General features: G+C 55.8%; 5 protein-coding genes across 5 annotated transcripts, besides 1 other annotated feature; all 5 read left to right on the top strand.

The window, feature by feature from the left end:
* Positions 1 to 149: 149 nt before the first annotated feature.
* On the top strand, positions 150 to 1,013 carry LPMP_292110 (hypothetical protein; the record flags this gene model as incomplete). Its single annotated transcript, XM_010702513.1, has 1 exon — positions 150 to 1,013. The coding sequence occupies one exon, from the start codon at positions 150 to 152 to the stop codon at positions 1,011 to 1,013; it is 864 nt and encodes a 287-aa protein (XP_010700815.1).
* A 679-nt stretch (positions 1,014 to 1,692) lies between these two features.
* Positions 1,693 to 3,042, top strand: LPMP_292100 (short-chain dehydrogenase/reductase, putative; the record flags this gene model as incomplete). Its single annotated transcript, XM_010702512.1, has 1 exon — positions 1,693 to 3,042. The coding sequence occupies one exon, from the start codon at positions 1,693 to 1,695 to the stop codon at positions 3,040 to 3,042; it is 1,350 nt and encodes a 449-aa protein (XP_010700814.1).
* A 792-nt stretch (positions 3,043 to 3,834) lies between these two features.
* On the top strand, positions 3,835 to 5,094 carry LPMP_292090 (hypothetical protein; the record flags this gene model as incomplete). Its single annotated transcript, XM_010702511.1, has 1 exon — positions 3,835 to 5,094. The coding sequence occupies one exon, from the start codon at positions 3,835 to 3,837 to the stop codon at positions 5,092 to 5,094; it is 1,260 nt and encodes a 419-aa protein (XP_010700813.1).
* An 831-nt stretch (positions 5,095 to 5,925) lies between these two features.
* On the top strand, positions 5,926 to 9,207 carry LPMP_292080 (hypothetical protein; the record flags this gene model as incomplete). The annotated part of the gene is made up of 1 exon (XM_010702510.1): positions 5,926 to 9,207. The coding sequence occupies one exon, from the start codon at positions 5,926 to 5,928 to the stop codon at positions 9,205 to 9,207; it is 3,282 nt and encodes a 1,093-aa protein (XP_010700812.1).
* Positions 9,208 to 12,192: 2,985 nt separating this feature from the next.
* Positions 12,193 to 14,421, top strand: LPMP_292070 (hypothetical protein; the record flags this gene model as incomplete). Its single annotated transcript, XM_010702509.1, has 1 exon — positions 12,193 to 14,421. The coding sequence occupies one exon, from the start codon at positions 12,193 to 12,195 to the stop codon at positions 14,419 to 14,421; it is 2,229 nt and encodes a 742-aa protein (XP_010700811.1).
* Positions 14,422 to 14,967: 546 nt separating this feature from the next.
* Positions 14,968 to 15,332: a repeat region.
* The last annotated feature ends 81 nt before the right edge of the window (positions 15,333 to 15,413 follow it).

Here is a 15,413-nt window from a genome sequence, read left to right as displayed (position 1 = left end):
GCCATCGACTCTTGTTCTCCTCTGAAATCTCGTCAGTCCGACGCTGAAGCCGCGTCCTCATGACACCCGTCACCCTTCTTTGCTTTCTTCTGTTTTGTGGATTCATGCTTTACCCCAGCATGAACTAAGGCACAAAGTGGCGCACTGACATGATGTGCTTCGCGTACCTCCTAACGCTCTCCCTACTGCCCTCTTTGCGTGTATGCACTCACACCTCCTCTTCCCTCCCCCTTCGTCCAGTGACTTCTCTTCTTCTACGACAGGAGCTCAGCGCGGCGTGGGCTATTCTGTCCCTCACTCCTCCCCCCTCCCCCCTGCATTTAACTCTACGGGACGACCCTCACTACTTCCATAATACTTTACCTGGCGTCGTCACATTCGTCTACTTCTACTGGAAGCGGACGCGGTGGTCGCACATTTATATTCTCCTTTCCGCCCTCCCCCCACCCCCTCCGCATGCCCAACTTACGCCCACCCTACCTGGACCTCATCTCACTCTCGGCGCGCGTGTGTGTTTCACCATTATTTCATGCAGTCGTCTCTTATGGGGTGCTCACTATCCACCTCTCTCTTCTATCACCCCACCCCCTCTACTCCCTCCCCCTTCCCTCCTCCACTACCAACCGAACCCCAGCCCAGCTCAATCCCCCTCTCCCCGGCTGCACTGCCTTCCGTGTGTGTACGTGTGTGCTTTAGCTCCTTCAGGCGTTTGTCGTGACTGCGACTTGGTATCTCCGTCTCTTCCTCTTATATGGCGGCGTTCGCCTTCCCTTTGCCCTCACGCCTGCGTCTCCCCTCCCCCTCCCCCCCCGCTCCCAGTAGACGTCGCCAATCTCATTGGCACCTCTTACATAGATGTCTTGATATTTGCCGTGATAAGTGCTCGCGTGCTGCGCTGTGTAATCAACGGCAAAAAAAGCAGAACTGAAGTGGTGGTATTTGTCGTAGTCGCTGGAAGTGGCTCGGTGAAGAACCTGATCCCTCCCTCTTCACAGTTTCCTTCTCTAGCTTGAAGAGGAGTGCAGGCGTACACCCAGCAGAGCTGACAGGGAGAGAGAGACAATACCTACGTAGGATCATAAGCGCACCTCGCTCGCTCCTTTCCTCCTTCTCCACATTTTATTCCATCAACCCCTTCTTCATTTGCTTTCTGCTGCTTTCCCCCACTACCCCAACCCATCCACTCCACGAGACGGTTGACAGCTGCTGCTGCTGTGTTTTTTGTTCAGAAGGCTTCCCGAATCGGAGCGCGTGGCTTTCCAACCAGGTTGGGAACATCTCTAGTACTCCTCTTTTCTTTTGCAAAATCATCCGTTGAGACGCCTTTGCCAGCCTTTGCTTTCCTTATTCTCCTCGACAGACTCTACCCCATTCCTCTCCTCATTTCTCTCTCTCACCATCGCCTAGCGCTACATCTTTAGATACTCGGCCGTGGTTAGTCCTTGCGTACCTCTTGCGTGTGTGTGTGTGTGTTTATTCGTCTTGCGGTGAGACGACTTTCTGGCTGAACTCCGCCGCACTCGCTGCAACGCCTCGTTTTTCGCCTCGTCTCTCTTCTAAGCACCGTGCTGTCCTCTCTTCGCCTGTGCGTGTGCCTAGTATTCCAGTGAACTGCCCCCTTCCCCCCCCCTTCCTTCTCATCGGTCATCACAGTCACACAGACGTGAGTGGCTTGCGCTCCTGCTGCAATCGATGTGGAAGATGCAGAAAATGTTCTGCCGTGTGTTGTGGGTGTGGGAGTTCTTTCTTTTTTTCCTCCGCGGCATCTTCATCGCGATTACAGACCACTACATCATGTACATTCACACAGGGCGGGTCTGGCTCAGCAAGCGGAACCAGGCGCCGTCACTGATGCGGGGCGACTTGGTCATGCAACTGGCTGCCTCATCGCCACACCACAGCGCGGCCACCGAGAAGACGATCTTTCTTCAGCTGAACCACTCCTTCATTGACCGTCGCCTGTGGGTCGGCCTCGACGAAGTAGGTGTCGGACCATCAGCGATCGTCACTGGCGTATCGTATGGCGGGATCGGATTTTACACAGCACTGAATTTGCTTCTGAGCGGCGTGAATGTGCACGTGGTGGCGCGCAATGGCCAAAAGGCCGAGCGAGCTCGCTACCTTCTTGCAAGCGCTGTCGACCGCCAGTTGATGTTGCACAAGGAGTGGAGCGGGCGAGTGGGACGTGTGCTGGTTCACACGTGCGACATGAGTAACACGGCGGCTGTCTGCGACTTTAGTGACGCCGTCGCGGCAGACCCAGCGCTGCGCATCATCATCTGCAACGCTGGTCCCATGTGCAGCCCACCGAGGCTGTCGCAGCAGCATCTTGAGGAGCAGTTTGCTACGCATCACGTTGGGCATAGTCTGCTGATGCTACGGCTGCTACAGCGCCGCTTGCAGAGCTCTCGCTTGCATTTGATGGCAATGCCGCCGCCGTGGCGCTTTGTTGTGCTGACATCTGCGTCAGCGGCAACGGCCAACCCAACGGCGGTGTCCACCTTTCACGAGTGGGACAGCCAGGAGGAGCTGGAGCGCCATTTTAGCCGCTTCGATGGGTACGGCAACGCCAAGATGTCGGGGCTGCTTTTTGCCTTCTCGCTAGCTCACTTTATTGAGAAGCAGCAGATCTTGGCGGCGACCTGCACTGTGAATGTCTTGCATCCCGGCCCGAATCGCAGCCATATCATACCAAACAGCCAACTCCCGTTGCAGTGGCTGATCAACGGTGAGGCGGCGGCGCTGTTCCGCATGGCGCCGGTGATTGGCTCCATGTACGTGGTGGACCTCGCCCTCTCACGGCGCCACGAGCACTCCAACGGCCACTTCTTTCGAATGGGTCAAAACCAGTCAGTATACTACCGCGGCATGGTGCACGACGCCCGTCAGCGTACGGGCTTCAAGAACTCCACGTTATTCCCTGGCATACCAGGACCCGCTGTATCGCTGTCGATTGCGAAGCAGCAGTGGATGTGGACGGCAACGCTGAACTACTTTACTGCAAAGGAGTTGATTGACGCCCGCCTTTTCTCCCTCCCATGAGTCTCTTCTGGAGCTGTGGCGTGCAGGGCTTCTCCCTTCTCCCCCCTTTTTAGCAGCGAGTGGTCGTGGGTGTCCTCGTACGGCGCCCCCGCAACTCCCTTTCATCGAATGTTTTGTCTTGCCCATAAGGGCAGCATAGCAAGGTCCGTCCTCGACAGCACTGGTGTGCCTGTCTCGGGTATCACCGGTCAGAAGGAGCGACCAGGGAGGGAGGGGGAAGGTGCGACAATGAACGGTGTGTGCCTGTGTGAACCGAATTCGAGACTGCTGGCCGATAAGACGGAAGCGAAGCATTCCTCCACACCCTGTTCAAGGCGCCCAGTCTGTCGTCTTTCATCATCTCCTTGCGTTTTCCCTCTTCACAGATGCTAATTGACTCGCACGAACCCGAACTCAAGAGGTTAGCGCCTGGCTGATTTCCTCTCTTCAGTCCCTCCCCCCACTCCCGTCAGAGCAACGGTGGCGTCACGTTTCAGAAGGTACGCGCTCCATGCGCCGTCCGCGCCTGTGGGCGAAGTGCCATGACCGCACCTGGGACGTACAACTTGTGAGCTGGTGTGCCTGTGTACGTGAAGGGAAGCCCTCTCCCCGATTTCGTGGAGTTGGCGAGACTCTTTTTCTCTTTTTTCTGCCCCCCCCCCCTTCGATCACAGCCACTCTGCCTGACTCCCATTCTGCGTCCTCCCTCCTTCCTCCACACACAGACGCACACTGAAGCAGTGAGACATTCAGTTGTAAAGCTGAGGCTGCTCGAACCCCTTTCGGCCTCCTCTTCTTTGTTTTTCTGTCAAGATGGCCCAACTGCCAGCATTGGTCAGCACAGAGGCCACAAGGAAAAGGGAACTTGGCACGGCGCATACACCCCCGTTAAAATTGCTGAGTGGAAAGTCCACCGCTCACCGCTCCTCGCTGCTCCCACAGCTCTCGGTCACGACTGCCTCCTCTCTGCGTCCTGCGCGAGTGAAGTCTACCATGGCCGCTGGTGTCGCCGCACCCACCACGGTATCTGCAGAGTCGCCAGTGTGTCGATCGACCGACCCTGCTGCACCACTCCCGCTTCTCAGTCAACTGCTCCGCATTTCGGTGCCTGCTGCATCGTCAACGCTGGTACAGACACCGGAGGAGGTGACTGTGAAGGAGGCGATGGAGGCGCTAGGAGAGTTGGACGCCGTAGAGGTCCTATTTGTTCATCTCAACCATATGGCACACTCAAATTACTCAAGTGATGATGGCGCTTTTGCAGATGCCATTGCCGTGGTTGAAGGGCATGCGGCCGCCGTCATGGACGAGATAGGAGAAAGTGACGCACGAGCGATTCCGCCTGCCAGAGCGGACTGCCATGCTGCAACCACCACTCCAACGGTGGCACACCAGCGTCGAAGTTGGGCGGATAGCCCAAATGCAGTACTTGTTTCCAGACGCAGCTACCTCCCATGTCTGGTGCTCTGCGTTCAGTGCCATAGAGGCGTGCTCGCGCTGCACATTGTCAATCTACGCTTTGAGGGAGCCAGCGGCAAGTCACACTGCGCCCTCCGCGCTGCTACGCTAGATCGCGAAGGCCAACAGAAAAAGGACAGCAGCGGAGAGACGCAGCGGCGGCAGAGACGCACCACTGTGAAGCCTCAGCGCCTGCAACCGTCTTATCGAAACGAGCGAGCATCAACAACCGCAGTTGGTGGCGTCCCCTCAAGCTTACCACCTTCGCCCAGCAACGATGAAGGCGTCGTAGAGGCTACTGGTGTCGGGGAGCTGGCATCTGTCTCGAGCGATTTGGTGGAAACAGTGCCTTCGTTGTTTCCAGTCGCTCGCGCTGACGCGACAGGTCATCGAGCAAGTGTTGCATCCCCCAAGCACAGCCAGCGACCCTGGAAGGGCAAGTCAGGCCTGCGGCAACGCAGCAGTACGATGAAGGCCGCTCATCACTCCATCACCAGGAGCAGCGCAACTGCCGTCTCCTTTGACCCGTTCCGTCCCGAGGAAACGACACCGTTCAACGCACAGTACCGCCCTATCACGTACAACGCCGCAATCGTCCTTCAGTCGCCGCTTTGATAGGGGGGAAAGGATTGGCCATGGCGACATGTACGCGAGGTAAGCGAGAAGACCGCCTCTCCTCCCCTCCGTCTGCTCTTTACTCTGAGGTGTCTCTGGGGGGCACACCATTGGAAAAAGAAAACGTCCATCTATGTAAACCCCCTTCTTTGTCGCCATGTGGAGCAATCAAAGCGAGCGTGGATGCAACCACAGCAACCACTTGCCCTTTGCTTTGAGGAGAGCTCGGCCCTTGATTTTCCTGCTTCTCTCCCCCCTCCCTCTCTCCCTTTCCTCCTGTCCACTCTTACCCATACACTCCACACGCCTGCTTGCGTGCGCTTGCGATTCATAGCAAAATTCGCCTATTGGTGGGAAAGGGGGAGCTGTGGAAAAAGGGACTGCTGTAAAGTGAACCCAAGTTGATCAAGAAGAGCGAGCCAGCACAAGGAGGCAAGGAAGAGGATATGGCGTCGTGCAGTTGCCTTCGCGTCCGCTTTGACCAGCACCTCCCATTTTCGAGTTTCCTCGGCGGAGACAGAAATTCTTGTCTGTTGTGATTTGTTTCCTTCCCTCACCATGTGGATCGATGGCAGGGAGCTGTTGTCTCCTTTCTTTTCTTCTGTCTGGGTGTGTATGTCTCTCGTAATGCTACAACTTCTACCCGATCCAGTGCCCCTTACCGCTAGACGGACGTCTGGTGTGCTATACTGCTGTCTATCTCCCCCCCTTTCGTCGCTGCCCCCCCCCCCACCCACCACCACCACCTGCCTCTTCAACACCGTACACGCGCATTCGAACATGTGCGTCGAGAACACCTACATAAAAGGAAAGCAAAAAACGCAGACTAGCATGACCTCCGTAGACGTGCTTCAGCTGCTCCAGCTCGCCTACCACGGTAGCAAAGATGAGCGGACGCAAGCAACATCGGAATTGGAGGCGGCAATGCAGTCTCCAGAGACGGGGCCCAACTGCCTTCTCGCGCTGCTGCGCGCCGGTCTTGAGCCCTCATTGCCGAAGGAGCAGAGTCTTTCCGCGCTGCTGTTTGCCAAGAACGCCATGCTTCACCTCATAGGAGACGACATCGTGACACACACGCCCGGCTTTTTGGCAGAGATGGAGTCACTTCTTTTTGCTGGCATGTTCCGTGTGCCGGATGGGCACCGTCGCATACTACGTGCGTGCATCATGAACGTGACGAGCGGATTCGAGTGGAACTACCTCGGAGAGCTGATGCCGCTGATTGACCGTGACCTGAGCGCTGTCAGTGTTGATGAGGCCCTTGGGTCGCTGGAGTTCCTCTACACGTATACAAAGCGCTTCAAGACGCCCGGCCTCGTGCCTACGCCACTGAAGCTGGAGGTATGCACGGTGCTGGTGCGTAAGCTTCCCGACTATGTTGGCTACAACGACATGCGTGTGTGCCGTTTTGTCTTTAAGCTGACCGAGTGCATTCTGGAGACTGGGCTGCAGCTGACAAGCTCAAAAGAAATGAGCGGCGACGCGCTGGATGGCCTCTTCCAGCTCATGCTGGCCTTTCCTCAGCAGCACTACAATGCCGCGCTGGCGGCAGGCGGCACAATGTACGCAGAGTACGTCAAGTGCCTCAAGCGCATTGCCATGGCGTCTTACTCCATCGTAAACGATGCGACACGACGCAAGAAGCCTGCGCCAGTGGCGAAGCATTTCTTACAGGCCCACAGTAGTGCCTTTCTCTCTACGTGGCTACAGTGGCTGCAGCTATGTGTGTCGTCGACAGACCGGCATACGCATCACAAGTCGGAGATGTTTGCGCTCCGCTACGTGAAGCTGTGCACCTTGGATGAGACCCTCTACACGCAGCACCTGCGTCCGCACGCGATGGAGCTGATCGAACATGTGCTCTTTCCATATTTGTGCTTCCACGAAGAGGACGAAGAAGTCTTCGCCGATCAAGACGACTTAGCCGACTACGTCAAGTATATGATGGAGGAGGGTTTTGGCAACGCCGAGCTGTCGACGCGCCAGGCTGCATCCAACACGATTTTGGCGCTTTTTGGTAACAAGAAGAAGTTCCACGACCCCGCTCCGCTGCTACAGGCGCTGCTCGGCGTTCTAGCGACCGGCTTCGAGTCTGCTGACGTCACGACAGCGACCGGCAGCGCGCGCCTGTTTGGCTACCTGCATCTCCTCTCCATCCTGCGCAAGTTTCTCAAGGAGGTGCCAGCGATTTGGCAGGGGCAGATGACGCAGGTACTCGTACGCTACGTCGCCCCGTGCCTGCAGCCTTCGATTCCGTCTGTTGGCGTTCGCTGCAAGGCCATCGTGGTATGTCAGCGCTACAGCAAGGTAGTCATGCCATCCGAGACGGACTTCGCCTCTTTTATGCAGATGATGTGCGGCCTGATTCAAGATACCGACATGCGAGTGCGGTTGACGGGCATTGATGCCATGTGCACGTTGCTGGAGATGAAGCGCGCGCGGCCGTACCTGACGCCGATCCTCGTCCCCCTCGTTGAGGAGTGTCTCGTGTTTCTCAGCAAGGTGCAGACCACATTTGTGCCGCTGGTAATCCTGCACCTCGCGACGCACTTTGCTCCGGAGCTGACGCCGGTAATGAGTAAGCTGGCCCATACCCTCGTCCAGCATTTTTTGGCAACCATGCATGACATGGAGCAGCAGGAAATAGACGGTGGCGTCGCTCTGGGCGACGACGCGGTGGATGTGAGCATGTACGAGCAGGCCGCCTTCAGCGCGGATGCGCTGCTGGACGCGGTTCTCACCGTTGTCACTAGCTGTGGAGAGAACGAGGCAACGTTCGTGAGCGTGCGTGTGGACGCACTGCGTCTTGTCAGGCATGTACTGCAGCAACCAGATAACTTCGATATGATCGAGAAGACGCTTTCGGTCTTGCTGCACGTGCTCTACTTCTCCAAGCCAATCCCACCGGAGTGCTGGGAGCTGTTGCCTCTCGTCTATGCGCTGGTAGACTCCGGCGTCGGTGTCGACTTCTTCAACTCGATTGAGGAGGTACTGGACAACTTCGTCTCTGGTGCCCCTGTCGAGTTTCTTGGCGACACTGCTTTGATGAGCGCCACCTACAAGACATGCGAAAAGATGCTGGTTGGGGGCGTGGTGTGTGTGGCGGAGTGCCAGATGGCACCGGCGCAGCTCATTGAAGCTATGCTTCACACAGCCAAGGCAAACACAGAGCACCCCCGGTTGTTCGATCCGTACCTTCCGCAGTTTGTGGGACTGCTGCTACAGTCCTTGCTCCACCCCGACATCCAGGGAGGTGATGTGCGCGTGCGCATCTGGGTCATCGCAGCGCTGATGGACTTCTTCTACTACGACGCTGCAGCCACCTTCGAGGTCATTGTGCAGGTCAACGCCTACCCCAGCTTTTTCGATGGCCTCCTGTTCTTCTTCCGCGGCTGCATCAACGATGGCACTGCCGCTGCAGCAGCGGCTGGGGCTGGCAAGGCCGGGAGGCGCAAACAGAAGGTGAAGAAGGAGGACGCAGCGGAGGTGGTCGAGAATCTGTCGCTGCTGACGCGTAAGGTTGCTATTCTTGGTCTGTCCTCGCTGCTTGTGTACGCCACCGACCCGCATCTCGCTACCTCGCCGCCGCCGCAGCGGTCAGACTTCGCTTCTCGTTATCTGGATCCACTAACGCGCGTTGTTCAGTACTGCATTTTCACTAACGAAGAAACCTACGCACCCCGCTGCACGTTGTCGGAGGCGAATCTAGAGAAGATTAAGCTCGGCGTCGAGGACGATATCGAGGACTACGAAGTAAACGACGAGGCGGTACTAGGCGTAGACGGTGGCGATGACACTGTGGGGTCCTACGAGGACGCGTCGGATGACACGGACGCCGACCTGCCGGTAGCGCAGTCCGACCTCGAGCTGGACGAGGGCGACGACTATGAGAGCCCAATTGATGACATCAACGAGGTGGATTTTTTCCTTAACTGGGTGCACATGTTGCCGCAGCTGAGCCCAGCCGCTCAAGCCGCGGCGCATGCCGTGCTCCGACCTGAGAGCGACTACCTGCGTGCTTCCCACACTGCGGGGCGTTATCGGCATCTGTGCAAAGAGCTGGAGGCAGCCCTGAAGAAAGACTTCCAGATGCGTGCGGAGCTGACTGCTTAGTCGAGGAAGAGGGAGGGGGAGCAGCGCTAACACGAGTGGCACTGTAGGGCGAGAGCGGCTCTGTTATAGCAACACATAATAAGGGTGGGGAGGAGGTAGGAGGACATGAAAGCATCTGTGTGCCGACCGCCGCTTCTCACACTCTGCGCACCCCTTCCCTGATGTCTCTGAGTCTGAAAATGTGTTTATGTAAGTGATGTGTCAGCACAAGACCGATAAATGCTTGTCTGAATTCGTATCTCTCTCCTCTCCCTCCACACACACACACTGACAGACTATATTTTGTTTTTCCATGAGGTGGTCTCTTGCTTGTGTGGCACATGATTCACCAATGCAATGCTCAATTGCCGAAGCGGGAGAGTGGCTGCGTCCTCACAGCTACAATCGCCTGTCTTGCAAGACGCGAGGGGGGCAAAAAAAAAAAAGAAAGGTCGACGCTCTTTCTGCCACCGTCTCAAGTGTTCACATCAATGCGATGCGCACGCGCTCATCATGACACTACCCACAACTCTCTCTTCCCCCCGGGCCGGTTGTATTCTCCTCTTCCGCATTTCGCCCATCCCTCTTCTGTGCATCTCTCAGCATATGCGTGACGCTTGCGGTCGTCCCCCTCCCCCATTTCTCTTTGATCGCACAGCTACACTGTTGTTTGCTTTTTTGGATGAGTGTGTGAGCACTCTACTCAGTTACCCCTCATCCCCTCCACCATACACACACACGTGAACGCACGCACGCTGCACATACTCACCGTCGACGCAGACTTAAACAAGGATCAACTCTACCACCCCCCCTCCCCCTCCCTCCTGTAACACTCTCCATTCACTCAGAGCCCTAACAGAAACAACAGAAGAAGACGGGGGATTGGGTCCTCACGCCGAGACGAGCGCGCGAATATCCACACGCACGAGAGACGGAGCGATATTACGTGTTAAGTTTGTTTTTGTTGTTGTTTCTTTTTTTTTTTGCTCGTTGGGTATCTCTGCGTGTGTCTGTGTGCGTGGGTACGTGTGAGGTACGTACCGGTGTCTAGTGTGTGGACGGCCGGCGTCTTCTTTGCTCCTCCCTCCCCCTGCTCCTTCTCCTTTTCGTCTCAACAGGCCCTCATCACCGACGTCCTAACGAGTATTTGCTGGTTTTTGTTGTTGTTGTTGTTTTTTTCTTTTTGCCGTGTTTCTCTTGCCCTCTTTCTCGTCTGGTTTGCTGGTGATCTCTTCTCACTTTACAAATTTGTTTTTTTTTGGTCTTGGGGAGTTTGGTTTTTCGTTTGGCTTTAAACAACTAAGCGACTCCAGGCTTCTCACCCCCCCCTCCCCTCCCCCTTCCTTCTTTGCTGCTTCACTGTCCCTTCCTGTTGACATCCTCGCCGACACACCTTTTTGTGGCAACTCGGTGTAGATACGCAAACAGGCAAGATAAAGTAAGGCTACTCTGCGAAGTGTGTGTCTGTGTTTCTGTTTACTTGTCTCTCTGTCCTTTCTGGTATCCCGCCTTCCGGTTTATTGCTCTGTATTCCCATCTTTTCCAGTTCATCTTGCTGCGAGATCCGCCTCGTGTGTCCGTGGTGTGTCTGCGCAGTTTCGCTGTCCGTAACATCTAGTGGTTGTGTGCGCGTCGCTTGTTCTGTATGTACTTGTACTCTGGTGACTGCGTACATCGTTTTCCATCATCGCTGCACTGCGTGTTATCTCCGGGTTCCTGACTTCCTTTTACCCGTGCTCTGTTTTGTACTTGCGTACTTAACTGCTTGCCACTCGTGTGCCCTCCGGCTTTGCTCCCCTGCCCCAGCTTGTGTGTGTGTGTGTGTGTGTAGACCTCATACTACCCTTCCCCCCCCTCTCTCTCTCTCTCTCTCTCTCTGTTCGAGAGAGAGAGAAAAAAAAGAAACGTGCACGGTCTTTGTTGGTGAGCAACGAGGCTCTGCTGTTTGTGCTTCTGCGCTTGTTCTAACTTTTGTTGCTGCTGTTCTTGTGTGTACGGCGTCGGTATCGACTTTAATTTGGGTGGTAACGTTGTTTGCCCGTGTGTGTATGCGTGTTATTTTGATGTTACTTCCCTGCATGTGAGCGGTCTATTTCCTACTCCTTTTGTGTTTTTTTTTGTTTCTGCTCTCACATCGCTTTCTGCAAGGCGCGTCTCCATCACTCTGCCCCCCCTCCTCTTCTATCCCCTCTGTCTTCACGCTTTTTCCACCAACACTGATCTTGTTTCCTCTTCCTCTCTCTCTCTCTGTGTCTGTCTCCCTCGCTCGTTCTTCGTTGCGAGTACGTGTACTACCTCATACGACGCACTCGCATCTCTTCGTCCTCTCTTCGGTGGCGTTTCTTTTTGTTTTTCGCTCTTTGTTGAAGCCGGTGGACTTTACCGTTTTCCTCTTCGCTGTGTTTCGCTCATTTTTTTCTCTCTCATCTCCCTTTGTGTGTGTGTGTTTCGTTGTTGTTATTGTTGTTTATTGGGCTCACTTTGCTCTCTGCTCTGCGTTTGCGAGGCCTCCCCCTCCCCCTCACTCCCTTCCTCGTTCGACCTCTCCTTCCATCCCTCAAACGTTGTGCGCGCCCTTTTTTTTCGGTAGTTTTTGTGTGGATTTCTCAGCGCCGTCGTTTTTGTTTTTATTGGGCGACCGTCGAGGCCCAGGTGCACAATCGACTAATCGTCAGTAATTCGTTAGCTCGACACCCGCCCCCCCCCTCTCTCTCTCCTTTACGCGCCTAGGCAACGGGCTCTCTGCTTTTCTTTGTTTCTTTTGCTCCCGCGTCGTTGTTTGTGCTGTCGCATCGACTCTCCGTGTAGCGGTTCTACGATTAAGCGGCTCGCACTGTCGTCTCCTGCGCGCACTCCCTTGCTACACTCACCTGCTTGCAAACCAATAGGTTCTCGCCAGAGCTATCTGGATGCTGTCTTGACTGACACCTGCATACACAGGCATCGACCACATTCCCAAGCTCACCTTCGAGATCATTAAAGGCTGGCGGCCTTCGGTGCGTGCTAATGGGAGGCGCGCTGTGCACGCGCCAGGCTCACGCGAGCAATGACCGTGCTCTGTTCGTTACCCCTCAGTCTGCCATTCGAAACTCAGAGAATTTATTAAGTGACGCTATGCAGGAACGAACGCGAGTCACCGCCGCTAAGCCTTTGGACACCCTTTCTGTGTCACAGCCACCGACGCTGCAGTATGTAAAGACATCTTGGGCGACGCATAGCGTGAGGTCGCATGAGGACACCACGGTGCACAGGAGTTCTGCTAGTAATGGCCCGCACTCTACACTGCACCATGGTGCGCAGCCCCTGCTTTCTTCATCCCTCTTGTCCAATCAGTTGTCAACGCAAACGCCGTCGCACGGGGCGTCGAAGGTAATGGCGGCAGCCCCAGCAAAGGCGATGCCACGTTCTGCATCCCCAATACCGGAGATGGAGGCGTCCTTGAGTAGCTCGCGTAGCCTCTTCTCCCTGTACTCCGCTGATAGCTGCTCGGATGAGTTGCCGCTACCGCCCCTGCAGCCCGCACCGCCTCTGCAAGCCGCAGAAACCAGAGCGATGGCGTCAGCAACGCTCACGGAAACACCCAACACTACTGCACAGTACCCCAGCGCCACTTCGAACGCGCCATTCATGAAAAAGAGCATTTTGTCGAACGCTGCCGCCCTGCCCAAGGCGCTGCCCGTCACACCGATGCCCGCGATGAGGAACCTCGTGCCAGAGAACGACAGCAGGAACAACGGCTGCACCGTGACCAGCAGCCACGACAAGACGCCAGAAATCGATTCTGCGCAGGCGGCTCCCAGAGCCCTTTTGACTTGGCCTTCAAATGAGGCAGCCGCAGCTGCGGCACACGCCGTCTCGAGTGCCTTGCTTGAAGTCAGCTTTGATTCACGTGCTTTAGCCGTCAGCAATGAAACCACCTTTTCGGAAATACAGCGCATAGCCAACCGACTGCGGGAGTTGCAGGACGAGCGCCAGGTGCTAGGTGAAGCTCTACAGGTGTGCGGTCTTCCATCCCCAAGTGCCAGTGCCGACAATAGCGTCGTAAGAACGCAACCCAGTGTTTCAGAAGTCTCAAAAGTCACCAGTGAAGCCCTGCCAGTTGCACCCACGGCACTCCTCGAGTCGTCACAGAGATCGTTTGAGTCCTTGTCGTCAGAGAGCGTGCTCGCATCCAGGCAGTTCTACGATGAAACAGCCAAGTTCTTGAACAGCATTCGAGAAATACACGAGGCGGGTAAAACTGGGCAGGGTGGCTGCGTGTGGTTTCGCTGTGGGGCCGCACCGCCAAGCACGAACAGCCCCAGCGGTGGTGGGTGTGGTGAGGTAGAGACACCGAGTGATGCTGTGACGCGTACGTCGCCTCCACCAGCCGTGGAAGCAGCATCGTTTTCCGGGACCCAGCGTGATGATGCGCCAGTCAGTGGGGCTGTCAGTGACTTGCGTCTCCTCATTTCGTTGCGTCGGCGTTCTCGCACATCAACATGCGTGCGCTGGTTGCCGTTCGAGGTAAGCGAATCGGACTTGCGAACGGGATCTGTGATAACACCAGTGTGCTCTTGCGGCGACCAGGCCGCAAATGCGTTCGCCTACGATACTGGTGCTACACACAGTTCTGAGCACTTTCCTGTGAAGGGCGTGGACCTCGTCACGGCAAGCTTGCAGCACGTCCCCGAGCGGGGGGCATCGTCTGTGACCACTCCGTCTGTTGTCGGCAATTCGCCACTGCCATCAGGCGTCTCCTTCACCGGCCTCTCCTCTCCGCTCGGCCAGGATGCCGAGAAGGAGAGCACAGCTATCCTCAACGACTCCCAAGGACCCCTCAGCTCCAGCGCCGGCATTACCACATCCACCTCTGCGCACTCCATCTCGAGTGACAATCTCTCTCTCTGTCCCGTTCATGCTGCACATCGCCCTGTCAGTATTCTCATCTCCAAAAAAAGGAGGCGAAGCGCAAGCTCCATTTCCTTTTCCTTGGCGCAGAAACCGCCGCTGAAGCCACTGCAGGTCGCTGTGCCAACGACCGCTACGACTGAGTTGCCCACACCCAAGCTTGCTTCAGCACTTCTACCACCCTTTGACCTACAGCACCCAGCGAATGACAGACCTACGAGTGAGTCGGGACGGCGGCCAATTATCAATTCTGGTGTGCCGCACCGCAAGCAACTCGCCAAACGAGCGCTGGAAGACAACAAACTGTTCTTTGAAATACTGTCGCGACAGAGAAGCTTATCTTAAGAGGAAGAAAAAGGGGGGCGGCACCTGTGCGCGCTCGCGTGTATAGGCACCGCGTGCTCTGTGACGCTAGTGAGTAGCTGAGAAGATAAGGCGTGTGGACCACAGACTCGCTCGACTGCGATTCGTGGTGCTCCGGTCACAAAAATTGCCTCACTTTGTCCTTTGCTTTTGTTCTCGATTTTGTTTCCCCATTTGGTTTGTGTTTGGGTAGGATTGTGCGTCCTTCTCGCGTGTGTGTGTGTGTGTGTGAATATGAGCCTCTTTTGTCTGCCTCCTTACCTCTTTTTTGTGGGTGGAGGGCGTTCCTCTTCTCTCCATGCCTCAGCGAGGCATCCGCCTCCATCTCTCCATGAGCATGTGAGGAGACAGTCTTGCGCATTCGCTGTGGGGCAGTGTAAGCTCCGGGTGACTGTGCTGTCCCAACGCTTCGCCGACTCTCCTACAGGTATGCACGCCGAAGCCCCTTGGGAGTTCCGCATGTTCACTCCTCCTTCATGTGCGGCACTCACGTCTACCTCAACGTACCACTCCTCCGCGGGTTTCGGCCGGAATATCCGGCCAAAAAAAAACTAATGGCAAACAAGTAGCGACTCTCCTGTTTTAAAGGGTTTCTCTTACGCGCTATTGGCAGACAGTAAACTGCAAACGGGCCTCAAACTAGGAAGGACTGCCATGCTTCATGGCTACAGTACACTCATAGGTGCAGCCGTAAGACGCTGCAGCCCCCCTTCGTGCGTGCAGCCATCCCACTGAGTATGAAGGACATGAGGATCGAACTTGACCTCCTCCAAAGACAACTGAATTAGCCTAAACACAAGGAAAAAAGTGTAGTTGCCGTTGTGGCGGCTTTGCTCTCCTTCATCATGGCGCTCGACACGAACCCCCACGTTAGATGGAGGACGGAATATTGCAACTACCTCGGCACCAATATAGACGCTATACTACACCATTGCTGTTTGCCTGTGGTCACTGCGAGCTGACACACAGCGGCG

This window comes from Leishmania panamensis (assembly GCF_000755165.1).
Source record: "Leishmania panamensis strain MHOM/PA/94/PSC-1 chromosome 29 sequence".
NCBI classification, from domain to species: Eukaryota; Euglenozoa; class Kinetoplastea; order Trypanosomatida; family Trypanosomatidae; genus Leishmania; species Leishmania panamensis.
The sequence above is the reverse complement of the archived record's forward strand: the minus strand, read 5'-3'. Positions and strand labels throughout refer to the sequence as shown.